Source organism: Camelus dromedarius, chromosome X, assembly GCF_036321535.1.
Source record: "Camelus dromedarius isolate mCamDro1 chromosome X, mCamDro1.pat, whole genome shotgun sequence".
NCBI classification, from domain to species: domain Eukaryota; kingdom Metazoa; phylum Chordata; class Mammalia; order Artiodactyla; family Camelidae; genus Camelus; species Camelus dromedarius.
The window spans coordinates 51,036,216-51,057,870 of record NC_087472.1 but is presented as its reverse complement, the minus strand read 5'-3'; the positions used below and the strand labels follow the sequence as shown (position 1 = coordinate 51,057,870).

Below are 21,655 nucleotides of genomic sequence, written 5' to 3'. Positions count from 1 at the left end.
GATAGGGAAGGGAACTAACTTTTATTGAGGACTTATGGTGCTTTACACTAGTTATCCACATATATTATCTCAAAACAACCCTCTGTTATATTATGTCCCATTTACTGTGAACTGAAGCACAGAGACATTAAATAATTCAACCATGCTAAATTGCAAGTTCCTTAGGAGAGCTGTGATTTTTTTTCCATGGCACCTAGAAGAGTTCTGGTACATCACAGGTGTTCAGTTCACCTTTGATGAATGAATGAGTCAAGAAATAATAGGCACTAACTTGGGAATGATAATCCAAGTTAAAGAAATATATGTATATAATAATACTCAACGAAGTGAAAGGGAAAATATGCCAAGTTTGTTTCCTAGACTTTTTAGAAGTATAAGCTATAACAAGGAAACAGGAATCTAAAATTTCCAAATTATACCACAAGTAATGGCTAACTAACTAGACATCCTGAGGCAAAGCTCATTTTGGTGATCAACAACTAAAAGGTCTACTAGACTGTAAAACATCTACATAGTTTCTCCCAAAATCTCAGGAATATATTTATGTGATGAAATATTCTTATTTGGAGTTAATCTATTAAATATCACAGAAGAGGACTTCTTACAACACATCACCTTTTCACAGTTTCTTTCTGCTGTGGGCATGCTGCACTCTTAAAAATCACTAAAAACAAAAGGATAGTAAGCAGTTCCCTCTTCTTTCTTCTAGTAGAAATTTTAACTAGCCATCAGCAAGAAGAAAATGGTAATACTTCCTTTTTCTGTATGTTAGGACTTTCTATAGGGATAAAGGTTTCTGTACAGTATCAATGGCTTTGGCCAAATTTTTTTTGTTCATTTATAGAAGTTTTATTTATAATCATAAATACTGAAAACAATAAAGATGTCTCTCAACTGGTCAATGGATGAACCGTGGTACATTCCGAGTGGAATACCACTGAGCAATGAAAAGGTATGAACCATTAATCTAAACAATGTAGATGAATCTTAAATGAATATTACTAAGTGAACTAAGTGAGTCTATAAAGGCAACATACCATATGATTCCATTCATATGACATTCTGAAAAAGGCAAAACTATTGATGGAAAACAGATCAGAGATTGCCAAATGCTTGTGGAGAGGAAGGGAGTTAAAGAAGTGAAGCCTAGGAGATTTTATAGGGCTATGAAACTATTCTGTTTGATACTATAGTGATGAATAAACAAAACTAGGCATCTGTAAAAACTCATAGACATCCTTACAGCATTAAGAGTGAACTTTATAGGTGCAAATTTTAAAAAATCAATTATGAGACGTGGGGATCCCAGAAAGGAATCCAGACTGTGACAAAAGGATCAAATCTGTATTACAAATGTGTGACATAATGTCACTGAAGGGGATGGGCAGAAAGAAACTGACCTAAGTGACGGGAAATGAGAGTAGCCCGTAGGATTAAAGATGAAGGAAATGCATACAGTCACTGCACTCAAGTTGGCAAATTTTTCCTGTGGGGGTAATGTGTAAAAATTCTGAAATCGCTGTACCTGTGTATTGAGATTAAAAGATAAGTACATGGATGGCATATGGTAGGAGGCAGGTTTCTCACTATTGGAGTAGTAGTTTACAGATAAGCAAGAAGAAAAGTCTAGAATGATCCATGTGTTTATGGACTAGAGTTGGAGTCACCACTATCAACTCATGCATAGTTTAATATAAATACAGATACAGATTGGGTTGCCATAAGAAAATACCATAGCCTGAGTGGTTTAAACAGCAAACATTTATAACTCACAGCTCTAGAGCCTGGAAGTCCAAGGTCAAGGTTAAGTTATTAGTGAAGGCCCTTCTCCTGTTTCACAGAAAGCTGCCTTCTCACTGTATCTTCACATGGTATATAGGGTAAGTTCTGGTTCCTTCATCTCCTTATAGGGGACTTTGGCCATTTTTAACAACAATTATGCTTAAAACCTCTCGGTATCAAAGAGAGTCCTAGCTAGGAACCCTGTGGATATCTTATCTTTCATTTTGGGAGAGTATGTTTTTAGTAATAATCTGTCTTTCTCTAGTCTTTCCTGCAGGATTGGGTCTCAAGGAACCCCTATGACAGTCCACGGAGTCTGGAAGCTGCTGTCATGGCACATGGAGTTTATTAGTATCAGTGGCAGATTGAATACAAACAAAAATGAAAATCTCAGTAGAAAAGTTGGAAGATAAATTTGAGGACATCTTACTGAAAGTAAACCAGAAGAACAGTTTGAAAATGGAAATCTCAGGGTAATAGCTGTGCTCCAGGTGCAGACTAACCAATTCAGTTTGGAGCAGATCAGAAGATTCCAGGAAAAATGTTTTTAAAATGATAAAATTTTTGCATTACCAACGTGTATGAATTATTGAAAGGTTATATGTACAACTAGGGAAAGGTCTGAGGATAAATTAGCAGTAAATACCTAGAAAATTAAGTAAGCAAACACATAAAAATCAAAAACTTAGTAAATAATGAACTCCAAGGAGACAAAATCATGCTATGCAGAAAAGGACAAAAAATAATATTATACTTCATAATTGAACTGTATAAAGCATTTACCTAGTCGTAGTAATGTTAACACTGAATATGAAACTAACCAAAATTATGAAATAATTATACTGGGAGGATAAAAAGAGAAGAAGTATACATGTAGGTGAAAGGATGAATAAAGAGATCTTGAAAGAGTTTTTAAAAAAAATTCCTTGCATTACATACTCAAAACTCAATCAACAATTCCTAACACTGAAAAATCAAGAACTAGCAATATAAACAGATATGAGAGACAGTTAAGTGTTCCCCAATATCTGTCTTCTCCCTTTTACATAACAATAGAAAGTTCAGCTGGGCACATGGCTCCCCAGAACATAACTATATTTGCAGCTTCCCTTGTAGTTAGGTATGACCTTGTAACTAGTCTTTAACCAGTGGGCTGTAAGTGAATATGTCCCGTGGCAGTTTCTGAGAATCCCTTTTAAAAGATAAGGGTACACACTTTTTGCCCCTTCCTTCTCCCTATCTCTGCCATGCTGCTTAGAGCATAAGTGCTTTAATTTTGTACCTCGAGGACAAGGGTTACATAATATGGATGGCAGAATGAAAGGTGGAAGGCGCCAGAGTCTCTGAAGATTTCACAGGGCAGAAATGCCATGCCAGCTCTGGATGTGTACATAGAATTGAAGTATCTCGTTTAAGTCATTGTTATTTTGAGTCTTCCACAGACAAACCTAATTCTAATTAATACAGCACATTATTCATAGGTGCAGGTAAATACCAAAGGAATCATCCAAAAGAGTGGAAAGTAGTTGACTCCGGCTATCGGGAAATAGTAGGAGGAAAGGAGTAAGGAATGTTTGTTTTGTAGCAAGTTCTACAGAACTTGACTCCTTAAGCTATGTGCATGTATAACTTTGATTTTAAAAAATTTAAAAACAACAATGACAACAAAAACACATGCTTTGTCTTTCCCTACTGGTGGATTTAGCTTAGGCTCCTCATAACATGATTCCACTCTAATTCCTCTTCAGTCACTTGTGTTCTTTTGCCATTCCTTTTGCTAGACTCCAAATTTCTTAGAAACAAGATAAGTGTCTAATGCATTTCTACTTCCCTGTTCTTATATATAACACATAGCATGCTGGGTAAATAAAGTATTCATTTGATTTCTCACCTGGATCCTAAAAAAAATTAAAAAGCAAGGCTCTGGACAGGACGGCATTTATTTTGAGAAGCGTATTAATTTTGAGAAGTATGCTCTATGACTTCTCCCTATACTTCTCCCTCTTTCTGCCTTTGTGTATGAGAAAATAATAAATATTTCCTCTTCTGTAAGAGTTCTGTGTTTTGCCACTTGTTCTTTAATAGTACTTCCCTCTTGATCTTCTGGACTGATCCTCCAGTGTGAGCCAAAGCCTACTCATACTTGCTCACAAGAGCCAACTATTAGCCTCTCTCCTGAACTCTGTATTGAATGAGTCATGGAATCAGCCATGACGGGAATGTTTATACCATGTAAATCAACAAATGCTATAAACTAGGGCTTTTTTTTTCCCCTTAAAAAGCTAGTTGTTAAATACTCACCAACACAATACTGCCACTATCTAAATCTTTTTATAAACATCTTTCAAATGGAATGTAAACTTCAGTTCTCACGACTGATCAATATAATTTTTCAATCTATCATTCATTATGTAATGTGTGAGACATACAGTAGTCCCCCTTTAACTGAGAAAATATCTGAAACCAGGAATAGTATAGAACCCTATATATATTATTTTCTTCCTATGCATACATATCCATATTAAAGTTTAATTTATAAATTAGGTCCAGTAAGAGAATATCCAAATTGCCAGTATCACTACTCTTAAGCTTTGGGGCCACTATTAAATAAAATAAAGGTTACTTGAAAACAAGCACGGTAATACCATGACAGTCAATCTGATAAGCAAGATGGCTATTAAGTGACTAACTGGTGGGTATCATGTGTGGCAGGAATATGCTGGACAAAGGGATGATTCATGCCCTAGGTGGGACAGAGCAGGATGGTGCAAGATCTCATCATGCTACTCCAAACAGAGCTCAGTTTAAATCTTACCAATTGTTTATTTCTGGAACTTTCCATTTAATATTTTCAGACTGCAGTTGACTGCAGGTAACTGGAACTTCAAAAAGTGAAGCCACAGATAAGGAGGAAGTACTGTATTTCAGATCACCTCATGCAATTTTTTAAACAATGTCATTGAGATATATTTAACATACCATACACTCACTCATTTAATGTGTACAATGAAAAGGTATTTAATATATTCACAGAGTGGTGCAACAATTACCACTATCTAATTCCAGAACAGTTTCATCATGCCAAAAAGAAACCCTTTATCCATTAGAAGTTATTCCTCCCTACTCCCAGCCCCTAGCAACCGTTAATCTACTTTCTATCTCTATAGAAGTCCCTATTCTGGACATTTCATAAAAATAGAATTATAAAATATGTGGCCTTTTGTGACCGGTTTCTTTCACTTGGCGGAATGTTTTCAAGATTCACCTATTTTGTAGCATGTTCAGTATTTCATTCCTTTACGTGGCTTTATAATATTCTATTATATGCATATATCACATTTTGTTTACCTAGTCACTTGATAGACATTGATTTTTCCCCACTTTTTGGCTATTATGAATAATGCTGTTATGAACATCCACATATAAGGTTTTTTAAACATTTTTTTTATTGAATTATAGTTATTTTACAATGTTGTGTCAATTCCAGGGTAGAGCACAATTTTTCAGTTATACATGAACATACATATATGCATTGTCACATTTTTTTTTCACTGTGAGCTACCACAAGATCTTGTATATATTTCTCTGTGCTATACAGTATACTCTTGTTTATCTATTTTACATATGCCTGTCAGTATCTACAAATTTTAATGGACATATTTTTCATTTCTTTTGAGTATATACCTAAGGGTGGAATTGCTGGCTCATATGATAACTCTAAGTTAAAAAGTTTGATGACTGTTTTCCAAAGTGGCTAAAATACTTTACATTTTCACCAGAATTGTATAATGGTTCCAATTTCTCATTTGCCTTTTTTATTATAGCCATCATAGTGGTGTTAAGAGGTATCTCATTGTGGTTTTGATTTCCATAATGACAAATGATGTTGATCATTTTTGTGTATTTATTGGTCATTTGTATATCTTCTTTGGATAGATGTCTATTCAAATCTATTGTCCATTTTTAAATTGCATTATTTGCCTTTTTTATTACTTAGATGTAAGATTTCTTTACATACTCCAGATACAGTTCCTTATCAGATATATGATTTGAACATATTTCCTTCCATTCTGTGAATTATCTTTTTCCCATTATTTTTGTTTAAAGAACCTCATACAAGTTTGTTTTTTTTTTTTTTGTTTTTTTTTTTTTTTTTTGCTGGATGAGCCAATATTTTTTCTTTTCCTTTTTTTTTTATTGAAGTATAGTCATTTTACAATGTTGTGTCAATTTCTGGTGTACACCATAATAGTTCAGTCAGACATATACATAAATAAATTCTTTTTCATATTCTTTTTCATTATTTGTTACTACAAGATACTGAGTATAGTTCCCTGTGTTTATGACACTCATCAACCACAATATGAAAATTATTGGAAATGTCTTACCCGAACTATTTCACAGTCCACATTTAATTCAGTTGCAACTGCTTCAATTTTCTCTCTACAAACAGAACCAAGGCTGGTCATACCATTGTCCCAGTACTTCTTAAGGGTGGCTAAATCTCGATCACTGAACTGAGTGCGGTCTTGTAGCTGTAAAACACATTTTTAAAAATTAGAATAATTAAAGGAAGAATATAATAGAGAGGATCATCAAAATGATATGTACTAGGTTACTTTCAACACATAATAGTAGCTAATTAATCTCACAATCCTTACTCTATGTTCCCTCGTTCTGAAATGGGTATTTTCCATGGTATTTACTTCTATGACATGAAAGTATGCTAAAATAAAATAAGCAAAAAAAAAATTTAACTGATAGCAGTTAAGCAATGTTGATTTTAAGTGGTTGTAATCACACAAATTATACATGTAATTATAGAAAATACAAATATATTTTTAAAAGAAAAGAATTTAAATCACCAATAATCCTAGAAATAACACTTGTTAATTCTAATGTATATTCTTTTAAACTTATTTTTATGATACATATAATCACATTCAAACTACATATATTTAAAAAATAACAGGATCATGTCACTATGCTGCCTTTTGATAAGTTAATCAAGATTTGTCATACGTAGGTCTTCTACTAATGTTATGATTAATTAAAAGAGTAAATAAGAGAAACGTAAGAAGATAATTTTGCCCTAAGAGAGCAATCATATTTATGGATTCAGAAAGTTTCAGAATAAGCCTATCTTTTTTGTTCTTAGGTTTTTTTTTTTTAATCCAATAAACTATGGACTTTATATATTGTCTTAATCCAGTGAATCTTGGAGGCATCCCTAGGAAGTAAGTTAGAAGCATGATAAATAATGACCTCCATTTGCTGGTAAGGAGTCAGGAAAAGAAGGGTCAAAGGATTTATTCAAGAGGGTGCAGAGAGATCACGGCAAAACTAGAAATAGAAATATATCTGATTTTCCTAGTACCTTTATCCCTAGGATGTCCCTGATTATCTCAAGGGGTAGTCAAAAAATCCAAAAATTAACTTTAATTAAAAAATATATGTCCTGCAAAATCCTGTATTATGTGTGCATGTGTGTTTGTGATGAGAGAGTGTAAGTGACAAAAGCGAGAGAGTGAGAGAAAAAGAAAGCCTGTGAGAGGGAGTTGAAGATAAAAGTGACAAATCATGTCATGAGGTGTGAGGTTCCATTGCTGCTTTCTGCCTAAGAATAAATGATCTGGTCCCAACACAGAGGTTAGACCTCAAATCCTTCCTAGACATAAACTGCTTTCAACATTTAATTTCTAACTGAAATTTTAAATGGAACCCTCTCCTAAATCAGATTCAGGTTACAATGGAAAATAATGAATACAACATATAAACCATGACAATTAAAATGGTTATCATAGCTAAAACTGATATAATACTAAACAGCAGGTAGAAATTTGTTTTAAAGTTACAATCTTTTGCAAAGGAGTTTTAGCTATCAGGAGGAAAAGCAGTACATGAATTCTCAGATTACTACCAAGAAAGTGAAGTTAGATTGTATAATGTCTCTTCATAAGACATGGAGTACAGTTTTTTTTTGTCTGTGTTAACCAATTTCCTTACCAGTTAGACCTATTCTTAAAAAGACCTCTGAAATTTGATATAACACTGTAAAATTGTTATAAATCAATAAAAAATGTTAAAAAAAGACCTCTGATGAGTAACATTTATTATAAGTACCAGTACTAAATTACATGTTTCCAATAAAAGAATCAAAATATGTCATCCAAGTTTTTTTAATCAAGTGGAATAACCCTCAAGTTATTTATAGCACAAAAATCTCATTAAGTGTCCCTCCTATATTGATTGTACAATAATTGTGAGGTTAAAATTCTCAAAACAGAGAGAAAAATAAATGGTGGTATGGTTCTAGGTAGGTTCAAATAATTCATCATAACAGCCAGCATAAATATTCCCATATTTTTCTGTTGCACCAAATTCTCCACTGCAAGCTAGCCTACATTATTGTCAGAATGGAAGGAATAATGAACAGAACACTGAACATACTCAGCCAATTAATTTGTAATTCATTTAGAGGACATCCAAAGCTGATTCATCCCTTAAATTGAACTAAATAAAACCTGATTTGATTTGTTAGGAATGTGCTGGGGTCTTAGCATTAGCAATGCTGAAGGAGACCTATTATGACAACGCTTATTAAGTAGAAGCTTATGGGGGAAAGAGCAGTTATTTTTAAAGCTCCTAAGAGCATATTTTAACTAAGGAAATAAATAAGGTAATAAAAATCAGTTAGCATTAAAATTGAATATTCTTCTAGAGAAGGAAAAAAAGGTGGAAGCAAAGAAGAAGGTGAATTCTTCCCCAAGGAAGCCTGAAGTTGAAATCAGTTTTGTGTTTGTATTGGACTCTAAAGCCACTTTCACTGTACAAGGCATCCCTGAGCCTTAAGTGGGGAGGCCATACTAGTCAATTATCTTGCTGCTTTTGTGAAGGGTAACATTCCAGCAACTCTGGCAATCAAGGTGCAAGTTGAGATCTGGCCCATGTGACCAGACAATTGTGTTGATTTCACTTGGATTATATTACAATACAACAGAAAGAAACTTTCTGGCCTCTTCACCAGCCTCAAGGACATTTCTAGGAATTTAGTTCTTTGCTTTTCTTTTAAAAATAAAACTAAGTGACAAAACTCTGATGTTGGGGAGAAGAGTTTCCAGTTTTAAGTATGCATCTTAGTTAAATGTGGAATTGATTTATATATCTGTACTCAGAAGCAATCCTTTTGAAATGAGAACTATAGAAAATTTCTAACTCAACTAACACTTCCCTCACTCCCTCAACTTACTCCCTCAGTTTTCTATATGCTGTGCACTACTCTGCCCTATCCTGATCATCAGTCCAGACACTAACCCATGCTGTTGAGATTTCACACTTGTTATGTGAAAGTTTGTTCATCTTTTCACCAGATAATGGGCTGCTTAATAGGAGGCATCATGCCATTTTACTTTTATCTTTATGAAAATAAAATTTTCATAAAGATAAAAGTAAAATTTTGTAAAAATAAAAAGTAATTATGCACTTGATAAAAAAGTCAATCAGAAAGGTGTAAAATGAGTTATAGTCTCTCTCCATTCCTTACTTACAAACACCCAATCCTGACACCAAAGGCAATCATTATCAATAATTTCCTGAGTAACATTCCAGGATAAAAATGCATATACACTTAGAAAAAAAAATCAATGATGATATAAACTTAATTTTTTTCACTTAGTATATCTTGAAGATCTTTCTATATCATCACATACAGTTTTACTTCAGTCTTTTTAACTGCTGCATTGTTCTCCATGATATGGACACTATACAATTTACTAATGTGACTTAATTATGTTACCTAATTTAGTTATCTAGTCATTCTGGTACATATCTCTTGCTTTATATTTGCAATTATATATGATGGGAAATTACTAGCCATGTGTTTTGACCCCCTCCACCTCTTCCAGTTGACAAGGAATGGATTCCTGCCCTAGAGTTACGGGGATTGCCAAACAAACAACTCCCAACACTAGACAGATGAAATCAACAGTAATCAATTCTGTGGGCTAGCACCCTGCTACTGAAGCTTGCTATTCAAGGATAAGCAGGCACTGTGCCTGATCTCCCTGCTAAGTTGTTGTTTGAATATAGTACTTTATCTGTAGGAACACGATGGTAAAGGGAACTTGTAGCTGGGCCATCATTCAAGATCCTTTTGTCTTTCCCCAGATGTCAAGACACATATAAGATGGGGACTTAATTTTAGGTCTTATAACGAAAATGGAATTGGTGAGCCAAAGAGTATGTGTGCTTAATTTTTTTGTAAATATAGCCAACTTTCCCTTGGACAAAGGCTGAAATGTATGCTAGTTCCTATTTTCCTATATCTTTGTCAGTGCTAGGTATTATCCAACTTTATAATTTTTGCTAGTTTCTTGAAAAAATGACATCTTGTTGTTTTGATTTGTATTTCTTTAAGAACAAGTGTTTTTATATGCTTATTTGCTATATGTATTTTTCTGAGAAATGCTTATTTAAAGGATGATGCTTTTCTTTCCATTTATTATTTTTTTAATTGGTATGCAACTGGTGACCAGAACTGTGCTAAACATGTTAGATATCTTTTTAGCATGCAATGATATTTTTAATCACATATAATATATTTTCCATGATTAGCAATGCATTGCCCTTTTAAACTATGGAAATAACTTTTAGAAAATTTAATGATTTACAGATAAACCATTCCATTCAATTTATTCATTGATACAATATCTACCCCCAGTGAAAATATCTTCTTATCTATAAGAGATTGAATATGAGGTCCTCAAAAATAATCCCCTCTTGTGACTCCTGGGTGAAAATTTAATTTGACTGATTTTTTTCCAAATCGTGGTGAAACACACATAAGAACTACCATTTTAACTATTTTAAGTGTACAATTCAGTAGTGTTAAGTACACTCACACTGTTATACAACCAATCTCCAGAACTTTTTCATATCCATTAAACAACAACTTCCCATTTCCTCATCTATTCAACCCCTGGCAACTACCATTCTACTTTCTGTTTCTATGAGTTTGACTACTCTAGATAGCTCATATTAGTGGAATGATACAGTACTTGTCTTTCTGTAACTGATTTATTTCACTTAGCATAATGTTCTCAAGGTTCACCCATGTTATAGTATGTGTTAGAATTTCCTCCCTTTTTAAGAATGAATAATATTCCCTTTTAGGTATATACCACATTTGTTCATCAATGCATCTCTTGATGGATATTTGGGTTGCTTCCACATTTTGGCTATTGTAAATAATGCTACTATAAGCATTGGTGTACAGGTATCTGTCTGAGTCCCTTCTTTTAATTTTTTGAAGTATATGCTTAGAAGTGGAATTTCTGGATCATATGGTAATTCTATTTTCAATTTTTGGACGAACCATCATATTGTTTTCCATAGTGGCTGCACTATTTTACATTGCCACCAAGCATTCTAATTTCTCATTATGCTCACCAACACTTAGTTTTTTTGTGTGTGTGTTAATTTTTTTTTAAATAGAGCCATGCTAATAGGTAGGAGGTGACATCTCATTGTGGTTTTGATCTGCATTTTCCTGATGATTAGCTATGTTGGGCATCTTTTCATATGTTTGTTTGCCATTTGTATATTTTCTTTGGTAAATGTCTATTCAAGTCTTTTCAAAAACCCATTTTTTAAATCAGGTTATTTGTTTTTCTGTTGTTGAGTTGTAGTTTTTTATACATTCCTAATATTAACCTCTTATCAGATAAGAGATTTATCTTTTAGATTCTGAAAATTTCTAGTCCTTGAATTTCTGAGCTATATTTCTGTGATGATTAATTTTATGTATCAACTTGGCTGGACCATAGGGTGCTCAGACATTTGGTCAAACATTATTCTGGGTGTATCTGAGAGGGTGTTTCTGGATAAGATTAGCATCTGAATCAGTAGACTGAGTTAAGCAGATTCCTTCCTTAATGTGGGTGGGCCTCATCCAATCAATTGAAGACTTGAATAGAAAAAAAATGGCTGAGTAAGGGGGTATTCCTTCCACCTGACTGAGCTAAAACATTGGCCTTTCCTAGCCTTTAGATGAGGACCGACACATTGGCTCTTCTTGGGTCTGGATCCTGCTAAGCTTACGGACTGGATCTTGTACTATCAATTGTCCTGATTCTCAGGTCTTTAAACTTGATGTATATATACACACACACACACACATATACTGTCATACTGTCTCTCTTATCCCATGTAAATATAAATTCACATATATACATATATCTTAGTAGTTCTGTGTCTATGGAGAACCCTGACTAATATAATATTTTTATAAACCCAAGGCCATTTGTACTTTAATCTTGAGAAGAACTCACTTCCGTTTTACATTATAGATGTCTGGGCATGGGATACTGTAAGTCTTTAGCCCTAGGAGTACTGTCATCCAAATCCTTGACCTAGGATCTTTCTAAAGCCACCATATATGAGAATATACTGTCATTTTTGTGTCACTCTTTTAGAAAGATCAACAGCCAACTCTAGAGTTTAAACTGACGTTATCTAGCTAACATTTTACTTGTCACACATGCAGTTTCAAACACAATCTTCTGCTACAGGAACATGATGCAAAATACATCAGGCAGAAACAGAAAGCTTCTTTCTACTGACAAGCAGAAGTGAAGCAAAAACCTCTATTATCATAGCTAAGCTTAAAAACATTGAAGGCAGATAACTAGACTTTTTAAGGAATTCCCTGGAGAAACTGACTCATCCTCTTTGGAAAGAATCAAATAAGTTTTTTATTTTTTTGCCCCTCTAAATTTAGCAGGCAGTAGTCTCAACACAAAATGAAAGAATTGATGCTAAGCCTCTATGTACAATAGCAAACTTGCTGAAAACAAAACAAAACACAACACAATCTCACACCATGATGCCCACCACTTTATTGTGCATACAAAACTTCCTTTCTCCAGCAACAAAAATTAAAAGCCAGAGGCAGCAGAAATTCTGATTGTGTATATAGTAAGGGCTTAGACTTGGTAGCAAGTAGTGAGCTGCAATTTTCCTCCAAAGTGCAAAATAGTGGGAATTGTGAAAGTCCTGTATTTTAATCCTAACTCTGTCTCTTCCTAGTCGTGGGTAAGTGACTTAATCTCTGAGGCTTAGTTTCCTTATCTGAAAATGGGAATAATAATAGCCTAGGATTGTTAAAAGGGCTAAAAGAGAAAAGCCATATAAAACAAATCATTCTCATAGAGGGATCCAATGCACTTTAGTCTCCCTCTGACACCTACCCAACCCACACACGTACCTCTATCCTAAACAGGAAGAAAGTACACAGTGCTATTAAGGGGAGACTAATTTCAAAGAAGAATTACATATACCTGAGGAAATAATCTGCTCTTGTAGAAAAAAAAAATCAGCAGTAGCTGGGCATGCTTGGAATTTGCTCCAGCTTCTTTGTGAAGGGCATTTCATCTTGTCTACTTTTCCCTACTTTTAGAAATTTCACATTTTCATATATTCAAATATATTCATATATATATATTTTTTACTATTTATATTTTAGTCACAATTCTTATGGAACACAGATATCACTTGGATGATAGCATATGAAAAAGGTCTGATTTCCTGTCTTGACAGTATCATGTCACCAGTCAGAAGGTCTTCTAGGGATCCCCCTATGATGGCTGCTCAGGTTCGCATTTGGTACTGCCAGCTATTATGTGCTCTCTGAGGAACTTTCCTTGTTGATTAAATTAAATATTGGGAGTCCAATACCCTGAAGCAAAGTTCTGCAGCCGAAGGGCAAACTGCTGCCAGTTCCTTCTGCAGTATGGCACCTGGCCAGCTGCCCATTTCTGTCACTTCTACTGCTAACTTCCTACAGTTCTACATTGGCTCTATTTCTCCATTATTTACTTAGTAACTTATATAATTAGGAAGAAGTTAGTTAAAAAATAAATCAAAATAGGAATCCCACATCAAAATGTAACTTAAAAGCAATCTATTATTGATACAATAAAATAAGCCTGTAGATGTCTTGGAATGTTCAGATCTAATAAAACAGCAGCCACAAGGACAGACAGGCGAATATGGGATCATAAAATTAGACACAAAGAGGGTAAGCATAGTAGCAAATCAGGTAGTGCAGCACTGAGGAAAGATTCCATAATTTTTCCTTACATATCTCTCACAATCTTAACCCAATAGCAGAAACTGCTGTTACATTTTTCAATGTTAAGTACATTTTGGGCATCATAAATAGATATCGTTATGCATATCCACATTTAATATTCAATTTTAAGACATACCTAATGAAAATAACTTTTTGCAAAACCTTAAGTGAGGAGAAAAATCAGTGGTAAACTTTCTACTAGATGGGAGATTTTTGTCAGCCAGTCAATCAACATTATTGAATATCTACTGGATGATACATAAGTACATAGCTGTATTGTTTGTAAGTTTACATTTGCTGCCACTAAAACTCATGTGTGGCTAAGGATTCTGTAATATAAGCTTGAACTCCAGCAGACTTTTGCCATTTAAATTTTTTTTCTTTAATCTCATTGTATTTTACAGGTTCGTTTCTGTTCTTACAGTCTTTTTAAAAATATTTTTATCTTACTGAACTAAGGCATAACATAGATCTAAAAATGAGAATTATTATAAAATGTGATTAAACTCCAAAAGGTTCATCAGAATGTACTATTTTTAACTCAGTGTTCTTACCTGAGAAGGGGAAAGCTTCTACAATGAGTATAAAACAAATAAAATCATGATAATTAGACATTTGATTGGCAGCATGTGAGAGACAAGACAATTTAATTTAATAAAATATCTGTATAACAGTAAATTATCCTGCCCCTCACACTACTATCCTAAAACCCCTCAGGTGAAATGAAAAAGTCCATAATTACTTTGACAACTGCATTTAAAATACTTAGGCATTTAAATGACAGCATTCAGAGAGTTAATGTCATTAAATTGCCCAGACTTAGACCTATTTTTCTTGCATTAAAAATATGTCATTTAAAAAACTTATTCCTAAAGGATGATGTTTTGAAAACAGATTAAAACAAAACAAAACAAAAACAAGCCCATAAGCATTTTCTAAAGAATAAGACTTAACTTAGGAGAAAACCATGGCTGTCCCTAACCTACTCAAGTGTGAAAAAATGAAGAACAGAGCTATTCTGCGGAATAGCACAATATATTAAAAATCCAAATTTATGTGATTACTGCATTGTTTATTGAAAACATTGCTTTTAAATGGGCTTTGTTCCATGTTTGGAAACACCAGAGTCTGCTAGGTAACGTGGATAAGCAAAAAGATTTAGTTTCTGAATTTTGACCCTTTGAACATGATGGGTAAATAATATGTATATTAAAAATAAACCCAAATTACAAGATACATTTGAATCATTTAGAAACTATCTTTAAAAAAAGAAAAAGAATCTTAAAATAGTTTTTAATAACCAAATTAAGTTGTGATCATTTTGAAAACATGAACAATTATATAAAGTTTAAAAGTGGTATATATAAGATAAAAAGGCAGCTTTCTTCTCAATTCTGGTCCCTCCTAATCTATCTGTAGAATGATGCCATCCCCAACCGGGAAGAAAAACTTCTGGGAATGCAGACTTACCCTAGCAAATGTTTAAAATTAACATGAATGTTTAAAGATGACTGAAATTAAGTCACCCAGAGGGAGAAGAGACTGTTCCTAGGTAATTTTATAATATTGCACATGAATTTTGAAACCTGATGTCATATATGATAACATAAACCATAACTAGAGAAATTTGCACCCAGTCCAGATCTAAAAACAGCTTCCAAAAGAATGTACATTAATTTATTGCATCCTGTAGGTCAAATTGAAAAAACCTCAAGTCTATTGTAATTTTATATTAATGTGCATTGTATGCAATTTTCACTGTTAACTTTAGTAATAAGTACTAAAAATGGTAAAAGTCATTAAGACCATATGTTTGACTATATTACTGTTGTTATTATTTTGTTAATATTACATTCTGTCCATAGAAGCATCAACCATCCCAATGTCCATTCACACATGCATCTATTTCTAAAGCATACAGTCCTATAGACTCTTAAAACAATCTGATTGATAAGTGTAATAACTGATTATATTTTTTCCAATAAATTGTTAACTTGTGGTTGATATTAACTAAACTTATTGTGGTTATAATTTCATAATATATACATATCAAATCATTACAGATGCTTTCAAAATGTATGTATTATTCTGGGACTAATGCAGTGTTATATGTCAAATATGTCTCAATAAAACTGGAAAAAAGAAAATAAAAAATAAATGTCATTAAGGCAATAATTCATATCCAGTTTTACTCTGTTCTACGTTAAATAAACTTTTACAAAAAGTTTTTAATGAGTGAATTCCTGATTCCAATGCTGTAGGTTAGTAATCTCTGATGTGCTTGACTTGTTATGGTATAAATATAAATATTTTTTGTCATATTCCAAACATTTGCTTAGCTTTTAACAAGAAGCTAGTAGATGGCAGAGACTGGAGGAATTAGCTTTCCTTCATATAACAGTTAGCATAGATTTCAGAGCACAATTCTGAGGCATGTGGCTCACAGAATTGCAGAAAAAGCAGATCTTTAGCAATTTCACAGTTCAGGCTGGACAATTTCAAAACTACCCAAGATAAATAAGTAGTAGTATTCAACTATGTTTATCCAATGTACAAAAGGAGGATCTGTACAAGTTATCAGGATATTTTAATTTGTGATAACTTTTGCAGTCCTCTGTACTTAAATTGTAAGTAAAAGAATAAAATAATTGGCTTAATGATTTTTCATACAAACATTCTCTTGCATAGGAAAATAGCTTAGCCAGCTAGTCAGAAGAAATTCATACCTTTGGGAAGCTTAACAGTAAAGTATTTAAATAGATATTTGTCTCATGGCAAGACTTAAATCTAAAATGTGGATATGTGTTATTGGTTAAAGCAGATAAATATAGAACTTGACAACTACTCTGCAATCAATTTAACTTGATAGGCTGAAATTTTGTGCAATGTATTGCAGATATTACGCATATCTCTATAGCCTTCTGAGGAATGGGAAATGGAACTACACAGCGTAAAGCCTTTTTAAACCAGCTGCTTCTCATAGCAATATGTGTTTAAGATTCATAAATGTCTTTGCATGTCTTGATAGCTCATTCCTTTTTATCACTGAATAGTATTCCAATTCTATTCAGTGTACCAGTTTGTTTATTTTGCTTATTGAAGGACATCTTTGTTACTTCCAGTTTTTGGTGATTATGAATAAAGCTGCTATAAACATTTGCATGCAGAATTTGGGTAGAAATAAAATTTAAATCAGTTGGGTAAATACCTAGGAGCGTGATTGCTGGATCATATGGTAAAGACTATGTTTAGCTTTGTAAGAAACTGCCAGACTGTCTTCCAAAATGGTTGTACTAATTTACATCCCCATCACCAATATAAATGAGAGTTCCCGTTGCTCCTTGTCAGTAATTGCTATCTTAGCATTTTGGATTTAGACATTCTAATGGATGTATAGCCTTTTAACCTAACACATATACAGTAAAAAAGTCACATGGAATTTTCACACTAAGGACACTGGTACTTTGCAAAAATATTCTTGTATCAAACTTTTCCCACCAAATATCCTCTAAAACTATAATTTTATATTTGAGCTTAAACATGTGTTTATGCTAAAATTTATGCTTGCTTAGAATATGTTTTTAAAAGTCTGGAACTATTTGTTCCAATATGACTTTGAGAAAAATCACAGTAACTAACTCATTTTATCAATCACCTTAGAATACAGTCTTTGCTATCTGCATACAGAAAATGCTAGACTCTGGTAAAACTTCCCAGTGACTTGTTTTGAAGCATCAAGCAACTGTAATCTAAATAAGCAATTTGAGAAACACTGAGAGATTAAAAAAAATGTTAAATATAATGTCCTTCGTACTTTATCTATGAACACTAAAAAAGAGGGGACTTGGATGAAGATGATCAAAAGGTACAAACTTTCAGATATAGGACAAATAAATATTGGAATGTAATGTACAACATAATGACTTTACTTAACACAGTTGTATAGTATATTTGAAAGTTGTTGGGAGAGTAGATCCTAAGAGGTGTCATCACAAGATAAAAGCATATTTTTTTCTTTCTTTTCTTTTCTTTTCTTTTTTTTTTTTTTTTTTTGGTATCTATATAAGATGATGGATGTTGCTTAAACTTACTGTGGTGATCATTTCACAACACATGTTAAGTCAAATCCATGCTGTACACCTTAAATTTATACAGTGCTGTATAACAATTTTATATCAATAAAACTGAAAAGCTAAAATTTCTTTTACTGACATTGAGACTGCCAATTTCAAAACAAAACTGAAGAAAATCCAGAAGATATATTGCAGAATTATCATTTGGGAGCTATAGCACCCCTAGAAAATGAAAATCCATGTCCCTCCTCCATATTAATGAACAACAAAGAGAAATCAGTACCCAAAAAAGATTTCAAGTTCTAAGTAGACTGAAATCAGTCTAATGATTTAGTACTGATCTTAGTTTTTCCTAAGTTGGATATATTGCAACAGACTAGACACCAAATACCTTAGTACAGAAATATGAGTTGTCTAATAGCTCAACAGTAAACCACTAAGTATAGACTTAGTAACCAACTTAACTAATATTTTGCTGGTATATACAGCCAGATAGCCAATGTCCTTCAACAGACATATATGATGGCTATAAATTAAGCTCTTTAAGCTAAATTTTAACTTCATTACAATTGAAAAAACAAACCAATATACATGTAGGTAGGCAGTTTAAAATGCTTATCATGAAAATATCATATATTGAAATGTCAAGAAGTTTGATATGACATCCATTCAACAGAAAATGGATGTGTTTTACCAGTATTACACATTTATTATTAAGTCAGAAAAGAAAAGATAGCATATTAATTTGGGATAGGAAAGAGAGAGAAAAAGACACTGTACTTCTTAAAGTATCTCTGAATGAACCAGAATGGTAATATCATTTAAAAAAATTCATAATTCTTAATTTTTGGTTAACCCTTTAAAAAGAGAGCCTATCTTAGTTAACTGGCAAGTAACTGTTCTAATCATCTAATTCAACAAAAAGAATGGGTCAATCTAGTTTCTTAGATCATAAAAAGTATTTGAATTATAAAATTAACACATACAATTGTGTTTCTAAAAACATATATACCTCCTATTACTCTTATTACATACAATTCCTACTATTTTCCCAATACCACAGTCGTGTCACATCTATAATATATTTATTTAAGCAATGGCATGATTCAACAAATTTAGAAACAGTCAGCACAGTTTTTGAAAAGTCATCAAGTTGATTATTGTCCAATAATTGACTGCTCAACTAAGTCAAAAAAACATATTTAAAGTTCTCAAATAGAGAATATTATCATGTAATCCATTACCAATTCATTTCAACATGCTTACAAGTAAAAGCTCAGAACTTCATTAAGTATTACAGGTGATAGAGGAGAGGCTTGCTGGAAAGACAGTAAATAAACAGAAATTGAAGGCTAACTGGAATTAAAGGCTGAAATGTGTGGTACAAACAGTAAGTGTTTGGGAATTTCAGACGAAAGAGACCAATGTAGGTGGTCACTGGGGAGGACGGTGATTTGAGACTTGAGGCATGAGTAAGATTTGACTAAAGAAATAAAAGGGGAAGTGAGAACAGTGAACATAAACACAAGGATACCAGAGAACACAATATGTTTGCTCAAGTGAAAAAAGGAGGCAACAACCTCCATTGAAAAATACACTTAAGCAGACAAGGTAAAACCAGAAAATAGTGATCTTGAATGCTAGAATAAATTTTTATTAGATTTCACAGGTAATAAGGAGACACAGTGGCTGGCTGCATCAACAGAAAAGGAACAGGAAAGAAACTAAATAAATGCTAAACAGGATCATAGAAACCAAACTGGGGCACTTATATTTTAAATATCAGAGGAGAAAAAGAATATAACTATGAATTCCAATTATCAAAGCAAACCCTGATATGTAATTTTTAAATAATGGGCAAATAATTTATATATAAGTAACACACTATACTTCCTTAAATCCCTAGATTTCATAACAGTTAACTCTAAAGAAATTCCACAGCAATGGTGCCAAAATTGCAAAGGCAAAAAACTTTTTGACTAATGCAACAGTCCACTATCAACGTATACACTGCAGTAAGTATCCTTCTTTCACTGCAATGAGGCTTATTTACTACTGCAACCTGTCCCTTGCCCTAAGGCCCTGCAATTCCCCCTACTCTGCTTTCTTTTTTCTCCATAGTACTTAAAACCTTCTGACACATAATTTATTTACTTATTTTATTTGGTTACTGTATATATCCCCTGACTACAAAGTGAGTTCCACAAAGGCAGGAATCCTTGTCTGGTTCCTGACACATGCCAAACACTTAGATCACTGCCTGGAACATTGTAGGAGCCTCAATTAAAAATATTTGTTGAATGAATAATTGAATGAATGGATTAATGTGGAAATTTTATTGAAATGAACTATAATCTATTGCACTTTCAGTTTAAAGAAGCAAGATATAAAGTTATTTAAAAATAAATGAAAAGGAGAGAGCAAGAGATATCACATAAATATTTTATGTTTAACTACCTTTATCTTCCAAGTTTCTTAAGTACTTTGATTTGAGTGAGAAGTTGAAAGATGAGGTGCGTGAAGTATAAAGAATAAGGAGAATTAATTATTACTTCACAGCCAAAAAATTGAAATTTTTTTCCCTTTATGCAAAGTAGATATCATTTATTTTCTCAATAGAGAAGGGTAATTAAATAGGCAGAGAATGAAGCATACACTTGTTCCACTGGGTTTTGTGTTGTAAAAAAAAATCTATCTTTGCATACATGATATATGAAAATTTTAAAGTAATAATAATCATTGAATTGAGATTTTACCTGTACTGATTTTACATAAATGTGAACAGAAAAAAAGCAAATTCAGTTGAAAATTTTTGTCTATAGCAAATATTCTAAAAAGAAAAAAAAGCTAAAAAACAACATGTATTAGAATATTTTACGTCAAACTCCATTTATCAATCATCTATCTTTTTCAGAAAAGCTTAATTCCAATCTAGAAATTTAGATGACTGAGGTCATTCAACTTTTAAAAATATAAATATTCACAACTAGTCCAACTTAGTTTCCTTAAAGCTCTAAATATTTTACATGACATAAATATCAACCTTCTACCAACCAGACCAGTATCTTATTTTTGATATAGGTTTCACATTTTAAATTTGTGTCTATGTACAAGTTAACAACTTTTAAAAGGCCCACTTAAACAGATATGAGCAAACAAGAAGAAATGTTTCTTGAAAGTAACTTTATGTGAATTAAAAATATCTTTCAACCATCTTTATTTTGTAATGACTAGAGTATTCCCTGGGTAGTTGTTGCAATGTACTATCTCTTCTTCACAGACTCAGTTTGATGACTGCAGTGGCTGATTGATTTATTCAATTGTTCTATTGCATTCCTATTTTGCTTTATATTTTTTACAAAAGTATTAGGGAATGCTATTAATTTATTTTGAAAATCTATTTTCCCTCTTTTGACACCAACTTGATTTGAAGCGTCAACTATAATCCTTTTTAATAAGCCAGATTCTTATCCCAAATCCAGAATTAGTAAACCTAAAAAATACATTTAACCACAATATATACCATTCTTGAGCACTTTCAAATTTATTTCATTTAAACCTCAAAATAACCCTAGATGGTACATGTTATTATCTAGATTTTTATAGATTTGGGAATTTAAGTTTATAGAGGTTAAATAATTTGCTTAAGATTATGCAGATAGTAAGCAGT

The 21,655-nt window shown here is 32.7% G+C and overlaps 1 protein-coding gene across 1 annotated transcript in view; it reads right to left on the bottom strand.

Annotated features, from left to right (window-relative positions):
- The window catches only part of HDX (highly divergent homeobox), a 92,884-nt gene that overhangs the window by 32,486 nt on the left and 38,743 nt on the right, over positions 1–21,655 (bottom strand). Inside the window, exon 4 of the mRNA XM_010989685.3 lies at positions 6,171–6,317. Coding sequence (XP_010987987.1) covers positions 6,171–6,317 — 147 coding nt within the window. The remainder of the gene's footprint in view (positions 1–6,170; positions 6,318–21,655) is intronic.